This window comes from Rhinoderma darwinii, chromosome 1, assembly GCF_050947455.1.
Source record: "Rhinoderma darwinii isolate aRhiDar2 chromosome 1, aRhiDar2.hap1, whole genome shotgun sequence".
NCBI lineage: Eukaryota > Metazoa > Chordata > Amphibia > Anura > Rhinodermatidae > Rhinoderma > Rhinoderma darwinii.
Window position 1 is genome coordinate 8268061 of NC_134687.1, and position 23324 is coordinate 8291384.

General features: G+C 43.5%; 1 protein-coding gene across 4 annotated transcripts in view; it reads left to right on the forward strand.

Moving 5' to 3' along the window:
• The window catches only part of DYSF (dysferlin), a 317692-nt gene that overhangs the window by 161499 nt on the left and 132869 nt on the right, over positions 1-23324 (forward strand). For all 4 annotated transcript variants that reach the window (XM_075855618.1, XM_075855599.1, XM_075855606.1 and 1 more), the window contains exons 30-32: positions 1684-1857; positions 12562-12655; positions 12872-12949. In XM_075855618.1, the coding sequence (XP_075711733.1) occupies positions 1684-1857; positions 12562-12655; positions 12872-12949 (346 nt within the window). The remainder of the gene's footprint in view (positions 1-1683; positions 1858-12561; positions 12656-12871; positions 12950-23324) is intronic.

Here is a 23324-nt window from a genome sequence, read left to right on the forward strand (position 1 = left end):
TGGCTCTACCCCAGTTATCTACACAGTCTCTGCGCCCATGTGGCTGCATCACTAGGCCGATCCACCATTCAGAACGTACAAAGATTGTCATCAGTCCTCGTCCCCAGAGCTTACAATCTAATTTCCCTATTCACAGACTAGGGGCAATTCCATAGGAAGATAATTCATCTATCATTGTGTTTTTGGATTGTGGGAGGAAATCGGAGAACCTGGAGGACATACAAACTCCTGGTTGGATTTGAACCCAGGACCCCAGTCATTCAAGGAAACGGTGTGGACCAGAGGCGTAACCCGAAGCTCTGGGGCACCAGGTCAAAATCTCTAAGGCTGTGTTCACACGAAGCAGGAGGAACATTGCCTGACATGGCCCCAACATATCAACATTCACTTCTTCTACTGGGCACTTTCCGGATCCCTCAGTATCCAGGACTGCATCCTCTGCGCTCCCTATAGTTACACGGTGTTAACCTCTGAGTTACCGCGGATCGATGAGTGGTCTTCACCCTCGGATGGTTTCCGTCTTCATAAATTTGACCCAATGTATAAAATATATCGGATTATTATGTAATTGGTATAATTCAATACTGCAGGGGTCCAAAGAGTAATAGATCTATGGATAGTAGCATTTTATAGGGGGCGCTAGAGCCACCCAAAATATGTGACCCTTGGGGCAATCAGCAAGAGTCACGGAGGTAAAAACCTCTTAAAGGGGACCCGCCAATCAAAATCTCCACAGCTTAACACACCTGTGTTCCTACTGATGGAAGTCTGCTCCATTGGTTGGACTACATATTGTACTTTCAAGTTTTTGTAAGACTATGATATATATATATATATCTCACTGAGAAAGATATAGATGGGACGAGGCACCGGTATGAGAATTCCCACCATATGAACCTGTCATGTTCTATCTTTATAGCAAAGGATATCGAAATACTGCTCGGATCAGGGCCAAATCGGGCCAAGTATGGAGAATTCTTTAAATCTTCCACTACTTGTATCAAAAATTGTACCATTTATGTCCAACCTTTAAAGCAGGTTGATATATAGAGTATATATATTATATATAACTGTATATTTATATATGTGGAGCGGCAGTTACCTGTTCTCTTTTTCTGGTTTACTTACTTATAGATTATAATCTTTCTGTCCTTGCTGTAATGTAATTCAGCTTTCCATACACTTCCTGCAGAGCTTGTGCTTATACACAGGAGCCAATCTGAACAAGCCGAGCTGCAGTGTGTTGAAATACAGTCATGTTGGAATCACCGATCCTAGCTGTGTCCTAATCGAGCAGAGATAAAAAGAGTTACACCCCCATGGAACACCCCCTTTAAGCTCCTAGACAGTCTAACAACACCCCCAAGAAAATATCAGATGGTATTATCCTCGAAATGTAAGCATTTGGGGCCAAACATTGGTTGGATCGTTCATCAAACCTAAATTCAGCTGATGAACGTAGAAAAAATTTAGACTAAGATACGTTTTTGTCAGCCTCTGGGCCCGGGAACGCGCAAAGTAAAAATTACATATACATTTAAGATCAAATTCAAACTTCTTTGCAGTCATGAAGATTATTCGTTGAGACGTCTCTCGTCCTTTTCTGAAATGTACACATTATAATAGTCGTAGCCGGGAGACTAATCCTAGTAGCCATGTTAACGACTTTGTTCTTACTCTTAGCACAAGCCTGACGAGTCTGAGAGTGAAGGCTGGGAATACGCCTCTCTATTTGGATGGCGTTTTCATCTAAAGTATCGCAAGACAGACAGCTTCCGCAGGCGGCGATGGAGGCGACGTATGGAGCCCCTGGAACAGACGGGAGCGGCGGCTGTTTTTGCTTTAGAGGGATCTCTGGTAAGTGGAGAGTAATTGCTTTCTTGTTGGTAAGATCATTAAGGTAATCCTCCGCCTTTGAAGCCATGTTACATTGGGGAGTTAAATGATTAGAAATTCTCAAATATATATTGGAAAGAAGGGGATCTCGCTTTGGACAATCCCGACATGTTATGAGGATTCCTCGAAAATAAGCAGATTACAAAGTGACCCCACCCCCAGCGATCAGTTGGAGAAACCTGGCAGTAAGTGTTCAATTTCCCTGCAGCGCCACCACAGGAGAAATGAAGCATTACACAGTGTCCATTCATATCAACAGATTGTCTGTGTGATGCAGGACCGGTCAGGTCCTCCAGAGCGAGAGACGCTCTTTCTCAGTCCTATCCTGTGAGTGGGGACGTGTGTCTGTGTTGATGGCAAATATTTCCGGTCTATGTGTAGATAAATATACAGAAGTGGTCCCAGAAAGTCCTTTTTGCTATACAATACACTACCTCACAATGCTGCACATAATATTTGAAGTATGACGGCAACATGACGGCATGAGAAATCATTCAGGCGAAACGAGTAGAGGAATAAGAAACTGTATGTGGTATCTCTATGAGTTGGGTATAAGGGACATATTGTGTAGCAGAGAAGCTGAAAAATAATTCACTCCTTAGATTTATTCATAAATATTCGAGACGAGACCAGACAGAACCCTCAGTGCATGATCGATGCTCAGTTGTTCCAATGGTTCCGAGCCTAGTGAGCAAAAATAGAGGCAGATCATGTTCTCTGCATGAGGCCATGTGCATTCCGGTGGCTTTATAGATTCGCCAGGAGGACATGACCTCGGGCCACAATGTACTACTGTGTATAACAGGTCCTTCATCAGAGACCCCTCATAGAAACCACAAATCCCAACTCATTCCATTGCCTGCTGCCTGTGCCAAATAACGGGGATCCTTTACCAAGAAGCATTATTGGTCCAGGGAAAATAACGAATAAAAAATGTCCTTTGGTCGATCTTCTTAACCTTTCTCCATAAGTCTTGCCAGATCTGGTGATTGCTTAATATCCGTTTCTGTCAGTGTTAGTGGAAAAGGTTATCTCTCGTAACACCGCGGGACGGCTGGGATTTGCCAGTGGTCTGGCTGAAATATAGAAAAAACATTTCTCTCTTGTTATTTTCTACTTAGCCTGGCTCTGTAAGTTCTTTCCCTTCTCCGCACAGAGAGCGAGGCTTCTGGTAGCTGCTCCGGAGGTTTGGTGTGAGGAGCAATCTCAATTCGTTGTCGTTCTGGTAATCGGGTCAAACCTGATTTTATAGTGATGCATACCTAAATGTTCTACCTGACGATCTCAGTTTAGGAGGGATAGATTTTTAAGAAAAATGCAGGAAAATCTTGGAAAAAAGGATGGAACTCCGCAATCATGGGGTTTAGGGAGGAGTAGACGCCTTATCGGACTACTGTGATTGTGATCTGTCTTTTGGTTTTGGTGACTTGGTGTGAGGAGAATGAGGTCTTCGTTTATGAGGTCTTTTTGAGAATTGGTGCCGGTCTAATTTTACCCCGATACATACCTACATGTCCCACTGTGACATTCCAGCTATTAGGATTTAAATGAAGTCTCTGTTCACATGTGCCTTAGCTGGCTCAGTTCGGGGTCTTGAGAATAACTTTAATTTTCTCTTCAAAACGATGGACACCAAGACGGAACCCAACCGAACCCCATTTTGAGTCAATGGAGTCCGTCGGACACCCTTGGTATCTGTTGTATGACGGATCCGGCACTTTGGAAATAATAAACCTTAACAAGCTAAGGCTCTATGTTACATCTGTGTAGGACTCTCCGTTCAGAGCCTCTTTCCCAGATTCCGTCAGATTTGATGAGAAGAATAGTGCTAACACACGTGACACACACACACCACGACAGAACCTGATGGACCCCATTATAAGTCAATGGGGGCCATCATGCGCCATTGGTATCCATCATATGACGGATCTGGCACTGCATTGGGGTTTTCATTATAAATGGAAACCACAGCCTAACTGGTTAGTGGATAAGATGCCATACACAACCCGATTTCACATCCCACTATTCCGAATGTGTCCTTAAAGGGATGAAAGAGTTAAGGTTAGCCTGAATACATTTTCAAACCTGTTAGAATATCTTCTTGGAGAACAAAAAAGGATGGGATTCAGCAGTCATGGGGTCTAGGGAAGTGCGGACACCTCACCAGCCGACTGTGATGATGATCTGTCAATGCTTGTGGTGGGTTGGTGTGTGGAGCAATCCCAGTTCTTCCTGAGAATTGATTCACATCTGATTCCACCATAATATCTGCCATCACCTACATGTCCTACTGTTAAATAATATGACATCCAAGCTAATATAAACGAAGTAATCGCTCAATGGATAAGTGTGCCATACACTCCCAGATTTTACATTCCGGTGCATTGAACGGGTCCTGAAGGGGATTTAATGGCGGTTTAGCTCAATAAGATTTCCCAAGAAGTCGGAAATCTCATTGGAGAAAATGGAAGGATGGTGTCCAGCACCCATAGGGTCCAAGGTTGGGTAGACACCTGACCGACCTACTATGATAGTGAAATCTGTCTGGTTATGGTCACCTTAAGGGTACGCAGCCATACATGCACCGGTTTGGTGTGTTTTGGCCGCTGACCTATTTTGCGACAAAGACCAGATGCTATACTGTAGGGAAGGGTATTTTAGAAATTTCTCTTCACACAACACGTTTTTACCACTGTTTTCCCCAATTGGGTTCTATGTACATAACAACCCACATATTAAAACCTCAATTGTTCAATCGCAGATACCGTCAGACTTGGCGGGAAGAATAGTGCTGCATCAATGAAGGAGAGCATGAAGAATAAGGCCAAGCGGAGAGGATCATGGGGGTGAGGACCTGTCCAATGTAAGCACATTAGGAAATGTGACACAGCCACAACCAGAATGACTCTTACATGCCCAGAGCCGAGAGACCGGAGATTTAGTAGAGAGTCCCTTAGAGTCTAGAGTTCTGCGTCAGATGATGATTGGACCTGGAAGCTTTTCGACGGGGTTTGTATATTATTCATTTAACGTCAGTCTTTGTATCTTTACTTTTCACCAGTCATTGATCTTTAAAAATAGCAATAAGTGGTTCATGAAACGACACGGGATGTTTGAGTTTTTCCAAAAATTACTTATGGAAGGTTTGGTGGAAACTACTTTAAACAAATAGAAGGACAATTACCGGGAAGTTCATACAACACTGGATCCCAGTGTCATTACTAGTAAGGAAGTTTAACCCTCTGCTGCCTCTGGAAGACTGTTTTAAACATGTAGCTTGGCACTTTACAGGTTAAATCTACATATAATCTTCAGTCCCCCCTATGTAAAGGCTCTCAGTGACATCAGGGAAATATTGTCCCAATGACATCACAACAGATAATTCCTGTGATGTCATTGTGGCAATATTTCCCTGATGTCACTGAGAGCCTTTATATAGGATGACATGAAGGTTATATATAGATTTAGGCTTGATTTACAAGGCTGGATACGGACCGTGTGTCGGTCGTATTTCCTGGACCGTACATAGTTCAGGGAGTCGGAGTTCCCAGCATCAATGTTATGTATGATGCTAGTAGTCCCTGACTTTCCGAGGGAATACTGTCCCATACTGTAATCATGTTTTTTTTTAGTATGGGACGGTAGTCTTGCGGGGAGGCAGTGAATCACAGTGTCATGGATGACTATGATGCTAGGAGTCCGTTTCCCTGAACTATATCCGGTCCGGGAAATACAGCCCACATACAGTCCGTATCTCATGGTCCGAACACGGCCGTGTGAAGCAAACCTAAATCTATATATAATCTTCATGTCATCCTATATAAAGGCTCTCAGTGACATCAGGGAAATATTGCCACAATGACATCACAGGAATTATCTGTTGTGATGTCATCAGGGACAATATTTCCCTGATGTCACTGAGAGCCTTTACATAGGGGGGGACTGAAGATTATATGTAGATTTAACCTGTAAAGTGCCAAGCTACATGTTAAAAACAGTCTTCCAGTGGCAGCAGAGGGTTAAACTTCCTTACTAGTAATGACACTGGGATCCAGTGTTGTATGAACTTCCCGGTAATTGTCCTTCTGTTTGTTTAAAGTCGTTTCCACCAAACCTTCCATAAGTAATTTTTGGAAAAACTCAAACATCCCGTGTCGTTTCATGAACCACTTATTGCTATTTTTAAAGATCATTGACTGGTGAAAAGTAAAGATACAAAGACTGACGTTAAATGAATAATATACAAACCCCCGTCGAAAAGCTTCCAGGTCCAATCATCATCTGACGCAGAACTCTAGACTCTAAGGGACTCTCTACTAAATCTCCAGTCTCTCGGCTCTGGGCATGTAAGAGTCATTCTGGTTGTGGATGTGTCACATTTCCTAATGTGCTTACATTGGACAGGTCCTCACCCCCATGATCCTCTCCGCTTGGCCTTATTCTTCATACTTCATTTATTGAACAGTGAACTTTTAACACTGCCCGCCATGCTGTTAAATACATCACAGCCGGTGTGAGCAGTATATCACAGGCATTATAGCATGAAATGACCCAGAAATTCTTCCTCTCTTCAATCTCTATGACTTATTGCCCAGGCCACACACGGGGCATGGCGGGCCAAGGATGGATAATGCCGTGTATTGTAACCAGAATGTAAGCAATCTTGGCTAGTGTTTTTCTGGCATGGTACCTGCAGTATTAGTTCTCTCTATGGACCGGTTGCATGGTCAGGAATAAATTAGTTCTTTATGCGTTGACTTTGTTATGATAACTTTGCAATCAGGGGCAGCAGTGTAGGGTCCAATTGATGCCGACATGTCTGTTCATAGGCTGCATTGGTTGTTGGACTGTGATGGAGTCATTATTTTCTAATTTAAGAATGCAAAGAAATCTCATTTAAAGGGCACGATTCGCGGTCTGTACCATGAGTTGGCCCATTGGGCATGTCCAGGATAATGAAAGGGGGAAATAAAAAGTAGATTTCATTTCCTCGTTGTCGTAACAGGTAAAAATGCACCAAAAAGTGCACCTTTGAATACATTTGGCGCAACTCAAACTACTTCTAGACTTAGTCAGACGTAAAACCTCCAGTCTTAGTTAATGTGGGCCATTATGTGCGTTAATAGGAGCCTTTAACCTCTCCATGTACAACCATGATAAGATTGGAAGGGACTATTTTTACTATCAGATAGCAGTTGTTGAATGCTCACTATGCCTTATAGATGGAGGCCAGCATGTCACCCCACCATGATGGCAAATTTACTACCCCTTAGAATCTATGTTTCTCAAACTTTCTCCTCCTGGGCCTCACCAGTCAAACCGCAGTGATATCAGGGTCTCCGCAGTGGTCAGAATTCATGCCAAAGCCAAAAAGCCTCCGGTGTGGGCCATGGTGCACCAGAATCCGCCACAACGCCCAAAGTGCTGTCCTCAGTGGCCCCAGTAAAAGCCACTGTGCCCCCCATTAGCACAGCATTTACCTTTCCCCATTCCTGCCCAGTGGTTAACTATAAAGGGTGCCGAGCTCGCATTTGCCCATGGGCCCTCATGTCTGAGGGGGCAAAGAGACACCCTCTGCCACATAACACCAATATTATCAATGCCACCAGCTAGGAGGGGCGTCTGTTACAGATTTTGCATAGAAGCTTCAGGTTACTCCTCTGCCTCTTCTGCCGCAGGAAGGAACTTACAATAGGCTTCTAAAATGTTCTGCTCTTGTGCTAATCTACACAGGAGAATGTCTTCATGGATGAAGGGCATCCACCAGGACAAGGAGCGGAATCTGAGATGCTTGGGTGGCATGACGTACCATGACGTATTTAGAACTGTGGGGTGCCTGACCAGTTAAAGGGCAAGCCCTACGATAACCCCTTTTTAACTTTTAGAACCTGTCCTTGTTCCCAGCTGGAGAGCAGGATGCGTATGTGGAGATCCTCTCCATAATCTTGAGTTGGGGTGTCGGAAATAGCCAAATGAGCCCCTCGTTCTTGGCAATGATGGAGGTCCCAGAGGTCGTACAACCACCGTTCTGACTTTTTTGACCTGTCAGATTGACATGTTATAAAAGTATAGAAGGGGTTGACATGGGTCAAGATCCATGCCACAGTCTGAGAAGCATTGCCATAGCTGGTTCAAGAGGCAAATGGTAGGTGATTGTCAACTGCAACAACTCATCTTTTACTGGTTGGCTAGAGGACTCCGACCAGTAGTTCCACAATGATGGGGGTACTTGCCAACACCTTCCATTAATTGCGTCATGTGTTATTTTCATGATGCTCAAAAGCTTGGTGGACCTGTTGTTCTGCTGCTGAAAGTGACCCAACCAGGCTGTTCTTTCCAAACATCTCCCATGCATGCTTCTTCTCCATCCTTGCACAGTGTTTTGGTCTATGACCACATCTCCTGAGCTGTCACTCGGCTGACACACCACAAGTTTGCCAAGGGCGCAGTGTGATAGGAATTGGACCAGTGCCCCGGGAGTGTTACACAAAGCAGGCAGGATTGGTATGGACCACCTACGTCTTGTGGCAGCCATCTCTGGAGCCTGCGGAGAACCAGCTGTGGCATGTGTCACCTCCCTCACAATATGTGTAGGTGTCACGTTGACGCCTCACAGAAGGCTCCTCAGTGACTTTTTCTGCTATCAGGGCTTCAGATTAAATAAACTAGTCACCGGTAAAAAGCTTCCGACACGCCGCAGGGAAAATGTAATTTACATCTTATTATCTCTGATTATTTACATAGCGAAAAACCGCATTGAATGTTCAAACATCCATTTACTTCAGAGTCGTTTACAGAGGAGGTCTTGTATATAACACTGATATAGTACAGCAGATGTAGTCTGTAGGCCAATGCGTAACACATGTGATTGCACTGAGAAAAATAATTACAATTGTGTGCTGTGTACGATGTAATCTGGCAATATAATCATGGCTAGGCTGGGGTAAAAGTGTGCAGTGATCAGGTGATGTCATGTGATTAGGTCAGTGCAGGGTTATAAGTGTGCAGTGTGGTCATGTGATCAGTGTAGGTGGTTATTAGTGTGCAGTGTGGTCATGTGATCAGGACAATGCGGGTTATTAGTGTGCAGTGTGGTCATGTGATCAGGACAATGTGGGTTATTAGTGTGCAGTGTGGTCATGTGATCAGGACAATGCGGGTTATTAGTGTGCGGTGTGGTCATGTGATCAGGAAAATGCGGTTTATCAGTATGCAGTGTGGTCATGTGATCAGAACAATGCGGATTATTAGTATGCAGTGTGGTCATGTGATCAGGACAATGTGGGTTATTAGTGTGCAGTGTGGTCATACGATCAGGACAATGCGGGTTATAAGTGTGCAGTGTGGTCATACGATCAGGACAATGCGGGTTATTAGTGTGCGGTGTGGTCATGTGATCAGGACAATGCGGTTTATCAGTATGCAGTGTGGTCATGTGATCAGAATAATGCGGGTTATTAGTATGCAGTGTGGTCATGTGATCAGGACAATGCGGTTTATCAGTATGCAGTGTGGTCATGTGATCAGAATAATGCGGGTTATTAGTATGCAGTGTGGTCATACGATGAGGACAATGCGGGTTATAAGTGTGCAGTGTGGTCATGTGATCAGGACAATGCGGGTTATTAGTGTGCAGTGTGGTCATGTGATCAGGACAATGCGGGTTATTAGTGTGCAGTGTGGTCATGTGATCAGGACAATGCGGGTTATTAGTGTGCAGTGTGGTCATGTGATCAGAACAATGCGGGTTATTAGTGTGCAGTGTGGTCATACGTTCAGGACAGTGCAGGTTATTAGTGTGCAGTGTGGTCATACGATCAGGACAATGCGGGTTATTAGTGTGCAGTGTGGTCATGTGATCAGGACAATGCGGGTTATTAGTGTGCAGTGTGGTCATACGATCAGGACAATGCGGGTTATTAGTGTGCAGTGTGGTCATGTGATCAGAATAATGCGGGTTATTAGTATGCAGTGTGGTCATACGATCAGGACAATGCGGGTTATAAGTGTGCAGTGTGGTCATGTGATCAGGACAATGCGGGTTATTAGTGTGCAGTGTGGTCATGTGATCAGGACAATGCGGGTTATTAGTGTGCAGTGTGGTCATGTGATCAGGACAATGCGGGTTATTAGTGTGCAGTGTGGTCATGTGATCAGAACAATGCAGGTTATTAGTGTGCAGTGTGGTCATACGTTCAGGACAGTGCAGGTTATTAGTGTGCAGTGTGGTCATACGATCAGGACAATGCGGGTTATTAGTGTGCAGTGTGGTCATGTGATCAGGACAATGCGGGTTATTAGTGTGCAGTGTGGTCATACGATCAGGACAATGCGGGTTATTAGTGTGCAGTGTGGTCATAAGATCAGGACAATGCGGGTTATTAGTGTGCAGTGTGGTCATACGATCAGGACAATGCGGGTTATTAGTGTGCAGTGTGGTCATACGATCAGGACAATGCGGGTTATTAGTGTGCAGTGTGGTCATGTGATCAGGACAATGCGGGTTATAAGTGTGCAGTGTGGTCATACGATCAGGACAATGCGGGTTATAAGTGTGCAGTGTGGTCATGTGATCAGGACAATGCGGGTTATTAGTGTGCAGTGTGGTCATGTGATCAGGACAATGCGGGTTATAAGTGTGCAGTGTGGTCATACGATCAGGACAATGCGGGTTATAAGTGTGCAGTGTGGTCATGTGATCAGGACAATGTGGGTTATTAGTGTGCAGTGTGGTCATAAGATCAGGACAATGCGGGTTATTAGTGTGCAGTGTGGTCATGTGATCAGGACAATGCGGGTTATTAGTGTGCAGTGTGGTCATGTGATCAGGACAATGCGGGTTATAAGTGTGTAGTGTGGTCATACGATCAGGACAATGCGGGTTATAAGTGTGCAGTGTGGTCATGTGATCAGGACAATGCGGGTTATTAGTGTGCAGTGTGGTCATGTGATCAGGACAATGCGGGTTATTAGTGTGCAGTGTGGTCATGTGATCAGGACAATGCGGGTTATTAGTATGCAGTGTGGTCATGTGATCAGGACAATGCGGGTTATTAGTATGCAGTGTGGTCATGTGATCAGGACAATGCGGGTTATTAGTGTGCAGTGTGGTCATGTGATCAGGACAATGCGGGTTATAAGTGTGCAGTGTGGTCATGTGATCAGGACAATGCGGGTTATAAGTGTGCAGTGTGGTCATACGATCAGGACAATGCGGGTTATAAGTGTGCAGTGTGGTCATACGATCAGGACAATGCGGGTTATTAGTATGCAGTGTGGTCATGTGATCAGGACAATGCGGGTTATTAGTGTGCAGTGTGGTCATACGATCAGGACAATGCGGGTTATAAGTGTGCAGTGTGGTCATGTGATCAGGACAATGCGGGTTATAAGTGTGCAGTGTGGTCATACGATCAGGACAATGCGGGTTATAAGTGTGCAGTGTGGTCATGTGATCAGGACAATGCGGGTTATTAGTGTGCAGTGTGGTCATGTGATCAGGACAATGCGGGTTATAAGTGTGCAGTGTGGTCATACGATCAGGACAATGCGGGTTATAAGTGTGCAGTGTGGTCATACGATCAGGACAATGCGGGTTATAAGTGTGCAGTGTGGTCATGTGATCAGGACAATGCGGGTTATTAGTATGCAGTGTGGTCATGTGATCAGGACAATGCGGGTTATTAGTATGCAGTGTGGTCATGTGATCAGGACAATGCGGGTTATTAGTGTGCAGTGTGGTCATGTGATCAGGACAATGCGGGTTATTAGTGTGCAGTGTGGTCATGTGATCAGGACAATGCGGGTTATAAGTGTGCAGTGTGGTCATACGATCAGGACAATGCGGGTTATAAGTGTGCAGTGTGGTCATACGATCAGGACAATGCGGGTTATAAGTGTGCAGTGTGGTCATACGATCAGTACAATGCGGGTTATAAGTGTGCAGTGTGGTCATACGATCAGGACAATGCGGGTTATAAGTGTGCAGTGTGGTCATGTGATCAGGACAATGCGGGTTATTAGTGTGCAGTGTGGTCATGTGATCAGGACAATGCGGGTTATAAGTGTGCAGTGTGGTCATACGATCAGGACAATGCGGGTTATAAGTGTGCAGTGTGGTCATACGATCAGGACAATGCGAGTTATAAGTGTGCAGTGTGGTCATACGATCAGGACAATGCGGGTTATAAGTGTGCAGTGTGGTCATACGATCAGGACAATGCGGGTTATAAGTGTGCAGTGTGGTCATACGATCAGGACAATGCGGGTTATAAGTGTGCAGTGTGGTCATACGATCAGGACAATGCGGGTTATAAGTGTGCAGTGTGGTCATACGATCAGGACAATGCGGGTTATAAGTGTGCAGTGTGGTCATACGATCAGGACAATGCGGGTTATAAGTGTGCAGTGTGGTCATACGATCAGGACAATGCGGGTTATAAGTGTGCAGTGTGGTCATACGATCAGGGCGATGCCAGGGTTTTAGTGTTGAGTATAGTATAATTCCGGGTTATTAGTTCACAGTCTGATAATATTGAATGATATTTGTGAACAATCCTTATAGTCCCTTCTGCGTAGTCCTTTATGGACTTTCCAGCATTACATATTCAGATGACAGGATTCCCTCCGGACCAGTTACACACTGTTATTTTCCACTGATCATAGGGAGGAGTAACCGACGACAAAAGTGATGATGGAAAAAACACGAGTACTCTGAGCTTGGGAGTGAACCGGCCGACAATATCCTGCATTTTTGATTGTGAGTATTTTTTTATTTTTTACTTTACTTACCAGATAATCTTATATATTGACTTTTGTCACATGACTTCTTTTTCTAGGGGATTTCTACCAATATTTCAGAAAATATCCTAAATTGTTCTTGTTTTCGGCATTGTATTGTTTGTGCGGTATTGAGTTGGGTTCGGGTCACGGCGTTTGTGTATCAGGTAATCTGCTGCTCGCTTTTCTCTTACAGATGGGAACCGTTACCATCTACGCTGCTATCTCTACCAAGCCCGGAACCTCATTCCTATGGACAAAGACAGTTTCTCAGGTAGTACAACCATTATTGCTATTTAACACCTTCGCTGCCAGGGGTTTCAGGATAGTTTTCACACTTTTGCCTTAAACAAATGAATCCTGAATTATAAAATAAAAAATTATATTACACCCTCATACCCACCTGTTTTCTGAAAATAGACACCTGGCACGTTAAGAAAATGCCACCCAGCACTTCACACTCTTGGATGTCTTCATGCCATTTTGCATCAAGCGTAACATTTTGTAGAAAAAAATGCATAAACAGACACACAACTCCTCCGAATAATATCTGTTCTAGATGTGCAGAGTTCATACATGTCACTATGTCTATACGCACACGTATTCACATCGTCAGCAGAACTGAAGAGACCAAAAATCTCAGAGATCCAGAGGCTAGTAAACATTTGAGTCACGGGGTTGATAAGTGACCTGATTAGATGCAGGGGGTTACATGTGTAACCGCTCATCTTCCTGCTCATTTAGGAAGAGAATAAAAGACCCTCTTAAATGTGACACGCCTTCTGATTTGATTGGTGATAAAAGTTCCTAAGTTACCTGAGTTACATCCTGTATTATACTCCAGAGCTGCACTCACTATTCTGCTGGAGGAGTCACTGTGTACATACATTATATTACTTATCCTGTACTGATCCTGAGTTATATCCTGTATTATACTCCAGAGCTGCACTCACTATTCTGTTGGTGGAGTCACTGTGTACATACATTACATTACTTATCCTGTACTGATCCTAAGTTATATCCTGTATTATACTCCAGAGCTGCACTCACTATTCTGCTGGTGGAGTCACTGTGTACATACATTACATCACTTATCCTGTACTGATCCTGAGTTACATCCTGTATTATACTCCAGAGCTGCACTCACTATTCTGCTGGTGGTGTCACTGTGTACATACATTACATTACTTATCCTGTACTGATCCTGAGTTACATCCTATATTATACTCCAGAGCTGCATTCACTATTCTGCTGGTAGAGTCACTGTGTACCTACATTACATTACTTATCCTGTACTGATACTGAGTTACATCCTGTATTATATTCCAGAGCTGCGCTCACTATTCTGCTGGTGTAGTCACTGTGTACATACATTTACATTATTTATCCTATACTGATCCTCAGTTACATCCTATATTATACTCCAGAGCTGCATTCACTATTCTGCTGGTGGAGTCACTGTGTACATACATTACAATACTTATCCTGCACTGATCCTGAGTTACATCCTATATTATACTCCAGAGCTGCACTCACTATGCTGCTGGTGGAGTCACTGTGTACATACATTACATTACTTATCCTGTACTGATCCTGAGTGAGTTATATCCTGTATTATACTCCAGAGCTGCACTCACTATTCTGCTGGTGAAGTCACTGTACATACATTTACATTATTTATCCTGTACTGATCCTGAGTTACATCCTATATTATACTCCAGAGCTGCACTCACTATGCTGCTGGTGGAGTCACTGTGTACATACATTACATTACTTATCCCGTACTGATCCTGAGTTATATCCTGTATTATACTCCAGAGCTGCACTCACTATTCTGCTGATGGAGTCACTGTGTACATACATTACATTACTTATCCTGTGCTGATCCTGAGTTACATCCTGTATTATACCCCAGAGCTGCACTCACTATTCTGCTGGTGGAGTCACTGTGTACATACATTACTTATCCTGTACTGATCCTGAGTTACATCCTGTATTATACTCCAGAGCTGCACTCACTATTCTGCTGGTGGAGTCACTGTGTACATACATTACTCATCCTGTACTGATCCTGAGTTACATCCTGTATTATACTCTAGAGCTGCACTCACTATTCTGCTGGTGGAGTCACTGTGTACATACATTACATTACTTATCCTGTACTGGTCCTGAGTTACATCCTATATTATACACCAGAGCTGCACTCACTATTCTGCTGGTGGAGTCACTGTGTACGTACATTACATTACTTATCATGTACTGATCCTGAGTTACATCCTGTATTATACTCCAGAGCTGCGCTCACTATTCTGCTGGTGGAGTCACTGTGTACATACATTACATTACTTATCCTGTACTGATCCTGAGTTACATCCTGTATTATACTCCAGAGCTGCACTCACTATTCTGCTGGTGGAGTCACTGTGTACATACATTACATTACTTATCCTGTATTATACTCCAGAGCTGCACTCACTATTCTGCTGGTGGAGTCACTGTGTACATACATTACATTACTTATCCTGTACTGCTCCTGAGTTACATCCTGTATTATACTCCAGAGCTGCACTCACTATTCTGCTGGTGGAGTCACTGTGTACATACATTACATTACTTATCCTGTACTGATCCTGAGTTACATCCTGTATTATACTCCAGAGCTGCACTCACTATTCTGCTGGTGGAGTCACTGTGTACATACATTACATTACTTATCCTGTATTATACTCCAGAGCTGCACTCACTATTCTGCTGGTGGAGTCACTGTGAACATACATTACATTACTTATCCTGTACAGATCCTGAGTAACATCTTGTATTATACTCCAGAGCTGCACTCACTATTCTGCTTGCGGAATCACTGTGTACGTACATTACATTACTTATCCTGTACTGATCCTGTGCTTTCCCTTTAGTGCTCCAATATAACCCATCCCTGCATATAGCCCCCCAGTAAATAAAGCCAATCCCTGTAGATAGAGACCCCCTGTAGATAATGGCACTCACATTTTTATTAGGACAAAAAAAAAATTGAACATACTCCCCTTAATCCCGTTCCCGCGCCATTTATTTTTGCTCCTTTTTTTTTAATCCCATTTACTTTCAACTTTATTTTCTACTTATAATGTATTCGCATACTCCTGTATACTAATACATTATACTGTGTCACTATGACATCACATAATCACATCACATAATGACATCACATGGTGCGCCCTAACAGCAGGCAAACTGAACAGACAGCCCTGGGGGCCTTTCTAGGTCCCCAGGGCTGACTGCGGAGGGATTCCCTGCTCTTCGATCCGGTCACCGGGTTTCCGATGACTAGAACAAAGAGGGGAGCTCCCTCTGATCATGCCGTGGTCACCGACCACGGCGATCAAGGAGTTAAACAGCTGGGGTCCGAATGTTTTCTGACCCCAGCTGTATTCAGCAGGCTGCTCTAAGATCAGGAGCCAAAAGACGTCGCTGTAGACGAAGCACCTGAACCGTCTGGGTGGGCGGTCGTTAAGGAGTTAAAGGGTTCTCCGCTTTCATACGATTCCTACTTCTTCGAAGGTTCCCTTGATAGTTAACAGATCAACAAGTGTGCCCCTGCTTGGACCTCCAGTGATTAGCTGTAATCGGTGGGGAAACCTGGCAGTAAGTGTTCAGTTTCTCTGCAGCGCCACCACAGGGGAATTTCAGCATTACACACTGTCCATTTATATCAATGGGTTGTGTGTGTAGTGCAGGACAGTCCTCCAGAGAGAGAGACGCTCTATGTAACTGCACTCCACTCTGACCAAGAGGTAAGGATTGTGAATAGGGGACCCCCCTCTATTCACTCCCTAATAGGGTGTATGAAAATAGTTTTTCTAAACTGCGCAGCTCCATTTAACCCCCTAACAGTTATATTAAAATCAGAAAATCCCTCCAGAAAATGTAAGTTTTTAAAAAAAAATTGATTTTGAATTTATGTCTCAAGTAAATATAGTTGGCGCTTAACTCTAGTACCTTAAAGGCTATGTAAACCTTTGAAAGACCATTTTTTTTTTAATAAACAGGTCAGTCAGTGTGATTAGTGCAACTTTTTTAAATAGTTTTTATTAAAAAAAATATTTTTACTTTTTTAGATACAGCTGCTCTTCATTTTCTATACAGAGCAGCTGTATCTAGCGCTAAATCTTGTACCCGTCAGGTCCGCGGGACTGACGGGTCCAGTGACAGTGGATCCTGCGTGTCTCTGACCAGTTCATAACTTGGATGTAATAGATAACAGGTGACACGCAGAACTTGCTGTCACTGAACCCGTCAGGTCCGCGAGACTCAGGTCATAGCGAACGATACAGCTGCTCTGTATAGAGAATACAGAGCAGCTGTATCTAAAAAAGTAAAGATCATTTTTAATAAAAACTATTTAGAAAGTTGCACCAATCACACTGACTGACCTGTTTATTAAAAATAAATTGCCATTTATCAGTGTTCATAGCCTTTAAAGGGTAAACGTTCAACAAACTTCTGACATGTCATAGTGGCATGTCAGAAGTTTTGATTGGTGGGGGTCCGAGCACTGAGATCCCCACCGATCGCTAAAACGAAGCGAAGCTCGTGTGATCGCTCAGCCACTCAGTCTCTGTTTGGCTTTTTCCGGAAATCGATGTATCGGAGCACGAGTTCATAGATTTTCTATTGAGCCCGTACTCCGATACATTCATTTCCGGAAAAAGCCGAACAGCAATGAAGCGGCTGAGCGCTCACACGAGTTTTAGTGATTGGTGGGGGTCTCCGTGCTCAGACCCCCACCAACCAAAACTTCTGACATGTCACTATGACATGTCAGAAGTTTGTCAAACGTTTAGTTACCCTTTAAATATATTTAACCCCTAAGGGACGTAACACATTAAAAAAAAATGTATGAGATCTTGAATTTTCTAAGAGGAGTTGTGGTTTTTATAGGGTACATATAATGCATTGAAGAACTTTTATTTATATTTTTTTGAGAAATTGAAAACGAACTGCAATATTGACATTGTTTTTTGGTATATTTTTTATGGCGTTCACCGTGCGGTTTAAATCTCATGATTACTTTATACTACGGGCTGTTACGATTATGGCAATACCGAGTGTATACATGTTTGATTATGTTTTACTACTTTAGCAATATAAATAACATGTTCATTTCATAGTATGGATTGTTACTGATGTGGCGATACCAATTATGTGTCGTTTTTCATTCGATTTATTATTTTTTTATCAAAACTAAAACATTGTGAAAGGGAAAAAAATTATTTCTTTAAAAAAAAATTACTTAGGTTTTTTTTTAGTAATACTTAATTTGACTTATTTGGTCAGGTTGGGTAAGAGCCTAATTAGGTGGACATGAGAGATTTTAAAAATTAGATAATATATGTGACAATCAGAGAACAATTTTGATCTCTGATTGATAAGAGGGGCTGATAACATGAACAAAAGTTCATGTTACCCCTCCTCTAATGTCACCTGAAGCCATACAGGGACAGGAGAAAGATCACAGATCCTCCTTCCCTCCCTGCACTGCTGTCAGCATGTCCCTCACTGTCCCCTGCTCTTCACACTGGCTGAAGTAAAAGCTGCAATGCTGCTCCCACTTCAACCTGCTCTAACTCGGACTAGATCGAGGCTAGGGACCCGATCCTGGTCTTGTTTTAAAGCCACGATCTAACCTGAGCTAGAGTACTCAGTAGGCTCTTTCTGCAGTCACACTGCTGCCCTGATCTGTGCTCGTTATAAACTATTGTCCTTTTCCTGTTGAACGACCACAGCTTGGGATAATCCGTTGGGGGGGTTAAGCTTTGTCTTTTTACATTGATTTTCACAATATTGTTTTTTCTTCGACCTTTTTTTAATTTTTTTGGCATCCCCTACTCAGGGAATATATGCTTTCTGTAAATACTTATTGTAATCCCCCAAATAATAATAGATCAAAAATATAGTCCTGCACAAAGGCCCCATGCATACGACTATAGAATTCATCCGTAATTACAAACCCATTCACTTCTATTGCCACGGACACCTTTTCGTATATTTACGGAAAGATATCCGTGCCGTAGAAAGGCTCCGCAAAAATAGGACATATCCTATTTTTTACTTTTATACTTTATATGGGAGCACGGCCCGCCAATGCGGGCGGATGTCCGCGCCTGTAATCATGGACAGTGATTATGGGCATGGTCGTGTGTAAGGGGCCTAATGGACATTATTTTTTCCTCACTTTTTTGTATTTTTTTTTTGGAGAAAATGTCATGTGGTGTTCTCCTCCTTGTATAAATGTTTCTCTCCTATGTACCCTCCGGACTCACCGGTCACGAAAGGGAAACTTTCTTGATGCGTCTTCTGAACTCAAGTTTAAAGTTGGGGAAACTTTTCTGTCCCAGTACACAGTCATTTCCAGACCCCTCAGTGTTTCCATCTCTTTCTCCCCCAGCTCTCTACACCTCCCTCCTTCTCCATACACGAGCCCGACCTCCTCAGGCCACTCCGGGCCGTTCAAAGAGCTCCCTTCATATCATGTTTATTGTAAATGAAAGAATTGATTGAAACCACTGGAAAGGAAAACACCTGACTCTGCCGAAGCCGTAAAACAAGCGCTTTATTATTTATTTTCGGTACCAAACACTAAATTAAGGTAATTCATGCCCCCTGGAAAATTCATCCTGAGTGTTAAAAGCCAGGTATGTTTTCTAGGACCCAGACCAAAATTTCGAGAATTTATAGTGGAATTAAAAAGTCTGCATCCTACCGTTAAACTCCTCTGTGACATAAAAATGTCTTTCACGTGATATATATGGTGTCGGTGAAACACGGGGGGCAGTGGGGGGTTAGGAGTGTCGGAGGGGCGCACATTTTCACGCAATCCTGAGCTTATCACAGCTCGTTGTTCTATAAATTGTCTAGTAGACTTGAGGGTCGGGGCCGCGTAGCTGCAGACACAACTCTACAAATCATGGGGTCCGAAGAATAAATCCCTGGTTTTATTAGTGCAAATTAATAGCCTGGGCATGAGGCGCCCGTCTCAGGAGACCCGGAGAGTTAGTGCTCCGTCTGTGCAGAGCATACAGTAAACACATGACATGATCGGACGCGGGCACGATGGAAGGCACCTGCTGGGGTATTAGCGGCTAACCTGTCAACAGGCACTTACATCTTGTGTGACTGCGCCGGCTCTGTGTCAGGCAAAGCACATCATAGCCGTCTATTTCATGTATGTATCATGTCCATATGTACATAGGATGTATGACACCGTATAACACTACGACACCCGGGCGAGCAGACCCATGACACCACGAGAAACCATTTACACTGGTCCCAGAATAACACATAAAATCTTAGGGACACACTGCAATAACACACTGACACTTGGGGTACAGGACAATAACACACTGACACTTGGGGTGCAGGATAATAACACACTGACACTTTGGGTACAGGACAATAACACACTGACACTTGGGGTACAGGATAATGACACACTGACACTTGGGGTACAGGACAATAACACACTGACACTTTGGGTGCAGGATAATAACACACTGACACTTTGGGTACAGGACAATAACACACTGACACTTGGGGTACAGGATAATAACACACTGACACTTTGGGTACAGGACAATAACACACTGACACTTGGGGTACAGGATAATAACACACTGACACATTTTGTACAGGACAATAACACACTGACACTTGGGATACAGGATAATAACACACTGACACTTTGGGTACAGGACAATAACACACTGACACTTGGGGTACAGGATAATGACACACTGACACTTGGGGTACAGGATAATGATACACTGAAACTTGGGGTACGGGATAATAACACACTGACACTTTGGGCACAGGATAATGATACACTGACACTTGGCGTACAGGACAATGATACACTGACACTTGGGGTACAGGATAATGACACTGACACTTGGGGTACAGGATAATGACACTGACACTTGGTGTACAGGATAATGACACATTGACACTTGGGGTACACGATAATGATACACTGACACTTGGGGTACAGGACAACGATACACTGACACTTGGGGTAAAGGATAATGACACTGACACTTGGGGTACAGGATAATGATACACTGAGACTTGGGGTACAGGACAACGATACAATGACACTTGGGGTACAGGATAATGATACACTGACACTTGGGGTACAGGACAACGATTCACTGACACTTGGGGTACAGGATAATGATACACTGAGACTTGGGATACAGGACAACGATACACTAACACTTGGGGTACAGGATGATGATACACTGACACTTGGGGTACAGGATAATGATACACTGACACTTGGGGTACAGGACAATAACACACTGACACTTGGGGTGCAGGATAATAACACACTGACACTTTGGGTACAGGACAATAACACACTGACACTTGGGGTACAGGATAATGACACACTGACACTTGGGGTACAGGACAATAACACACTGACACTTTGGGTGCAGGATAATAACACACTGACACTTTGGGTACAGGACAATAACACACTGACACTTGGGGTACAGGATAATAACACACTGACACTTTGGGTACAGGACAATAACACACTGACACTTGGGGTACAGGATAATAACACACTGACACTTTGGGTACAGGACAATAACACACTGACACTTGGGGTACAGGATAATAACACACTGACACTTTGGGTACAGGACAATAACACACTGACACTTGGGGTACAGGATAATGACACACTGACACTTGGGGTACAGGATAATGATACACTGAAACTTGGGGTACGGGATAATAACACACTGACACTTTGGGCACAGGATAATGATACACTGACACTTGGCGTACAGGACAATGATACACTGACACTTGGGGTACAGGATAATGACACTGACACTTGGGGTACAGGATAATGACACTGACACTTGGTGTACAGGATAATGACACATTGACACTTGGGGTACACGATAATGATACACTGACACTTGGGGTACAGGACAACGATACACTGACACTTGGGGTAAAGGATAATGACACTGACACTTGGGGTACAGGATAATGATACACTGACAGTTGGGGTACAGGATAATGATACACTGACACTTGGGTTACAGGATAATGACACTGATACTTGGGGTACAGGATAATGATACACTGACACTTGGGGTACAGGATAATGATACACTGACACTTGGGGTACAGGATAATGACACACTGACACTTGGGGTATAGGATAATGATACACTGACACTTGGGGTACAGGATAATGATACACTGACACTTGGGGTACAGGATAATGACACTGGCACTTGGGGTACAGGATAATGACACTGACACTTGGGGTACAGGATAATGACACTGACACTTGGGGTACAGGATAATGATACACTGACAGTTGGGGTACAGGATAATGATACACTGACACTTGGGGTACAGGATAATGATACACTGACACCTGGGGTATAGGATAATGATACACTGACACTTGGGGCACAGGATAATGATACACTGACACTTGGGGTACAGGATAATGATATACTGACACTTGGGGTACAGGATAATGATACACTGACAGTTGGGGTACAGGATAATGATACACTGACAGTTGGGGTACAGGCTAATGATACTGACACTTGGGGTACAGGATAATGATACACTGACACTTGGGGTACAGGATAATGACACTGACACTTTGGTTACAGGATAATGACACTGACACTTGGGGTACAGGATAATGATACACTGACAGTTGGGGTACAGGATAATGATACACTGACAGTTGGGGTACAGGATAATGATACACTGACACTTGGGTTACAGGATAATGACACTGATACTTGGGGTACAGGATAATGATACGCTGACACTTGGGGTACAGGATAATGATACACTGTCACTTGGGGTACAGGATAATGACACACTGACACTTGGGGTATAGGATAATGATACACTGACACTTGGGGTACAGGATAATGATACACTGACACTTGGGGTACAGGATAATGACACTGATACTTGGGGTACAGGATATTGAGACACTGACACTTGGGGTATAGGATAATGATACACTGACACTTGGGGTACAGGATAATGATACACTGACAATTGGGTTACAGGATAATGACACTGATACTTGGGGTACAGGATAATGATACACTGACACTTGGGGTACAGGATAATGATACACTGACACTTGGGGTACAGGATAATGAGACACTGACACTTGGGGTATAGGATAATGATACACTGACACTTGGGGCACAGGATAATGATACGCTGACACTTGTGGTACAAGATAATGATACACTGACACTTGGGCTACAGAATAATGATACACTTACATTTGGGGTACAGTATAATGACACTGACACTTGGAGTACAGGATAATGATACACTGACACTTGGGGTACAGGATAATGATACACTGACACTTGGGGTACAGGAAAATGATACACTGACACTTGGGGTACAGGATAATGATACACTGACACTTGGGGTACAGGATAATGATACACTGACACTTGGGGTACAGGATAATGACACACTGACACTTGCGGTACAGGATAATGATACACGGACACTTGGGGTACGGGATAATGACACTGACACTTGGGGTACAGGATAATGATACACTGACACTTGGGGTA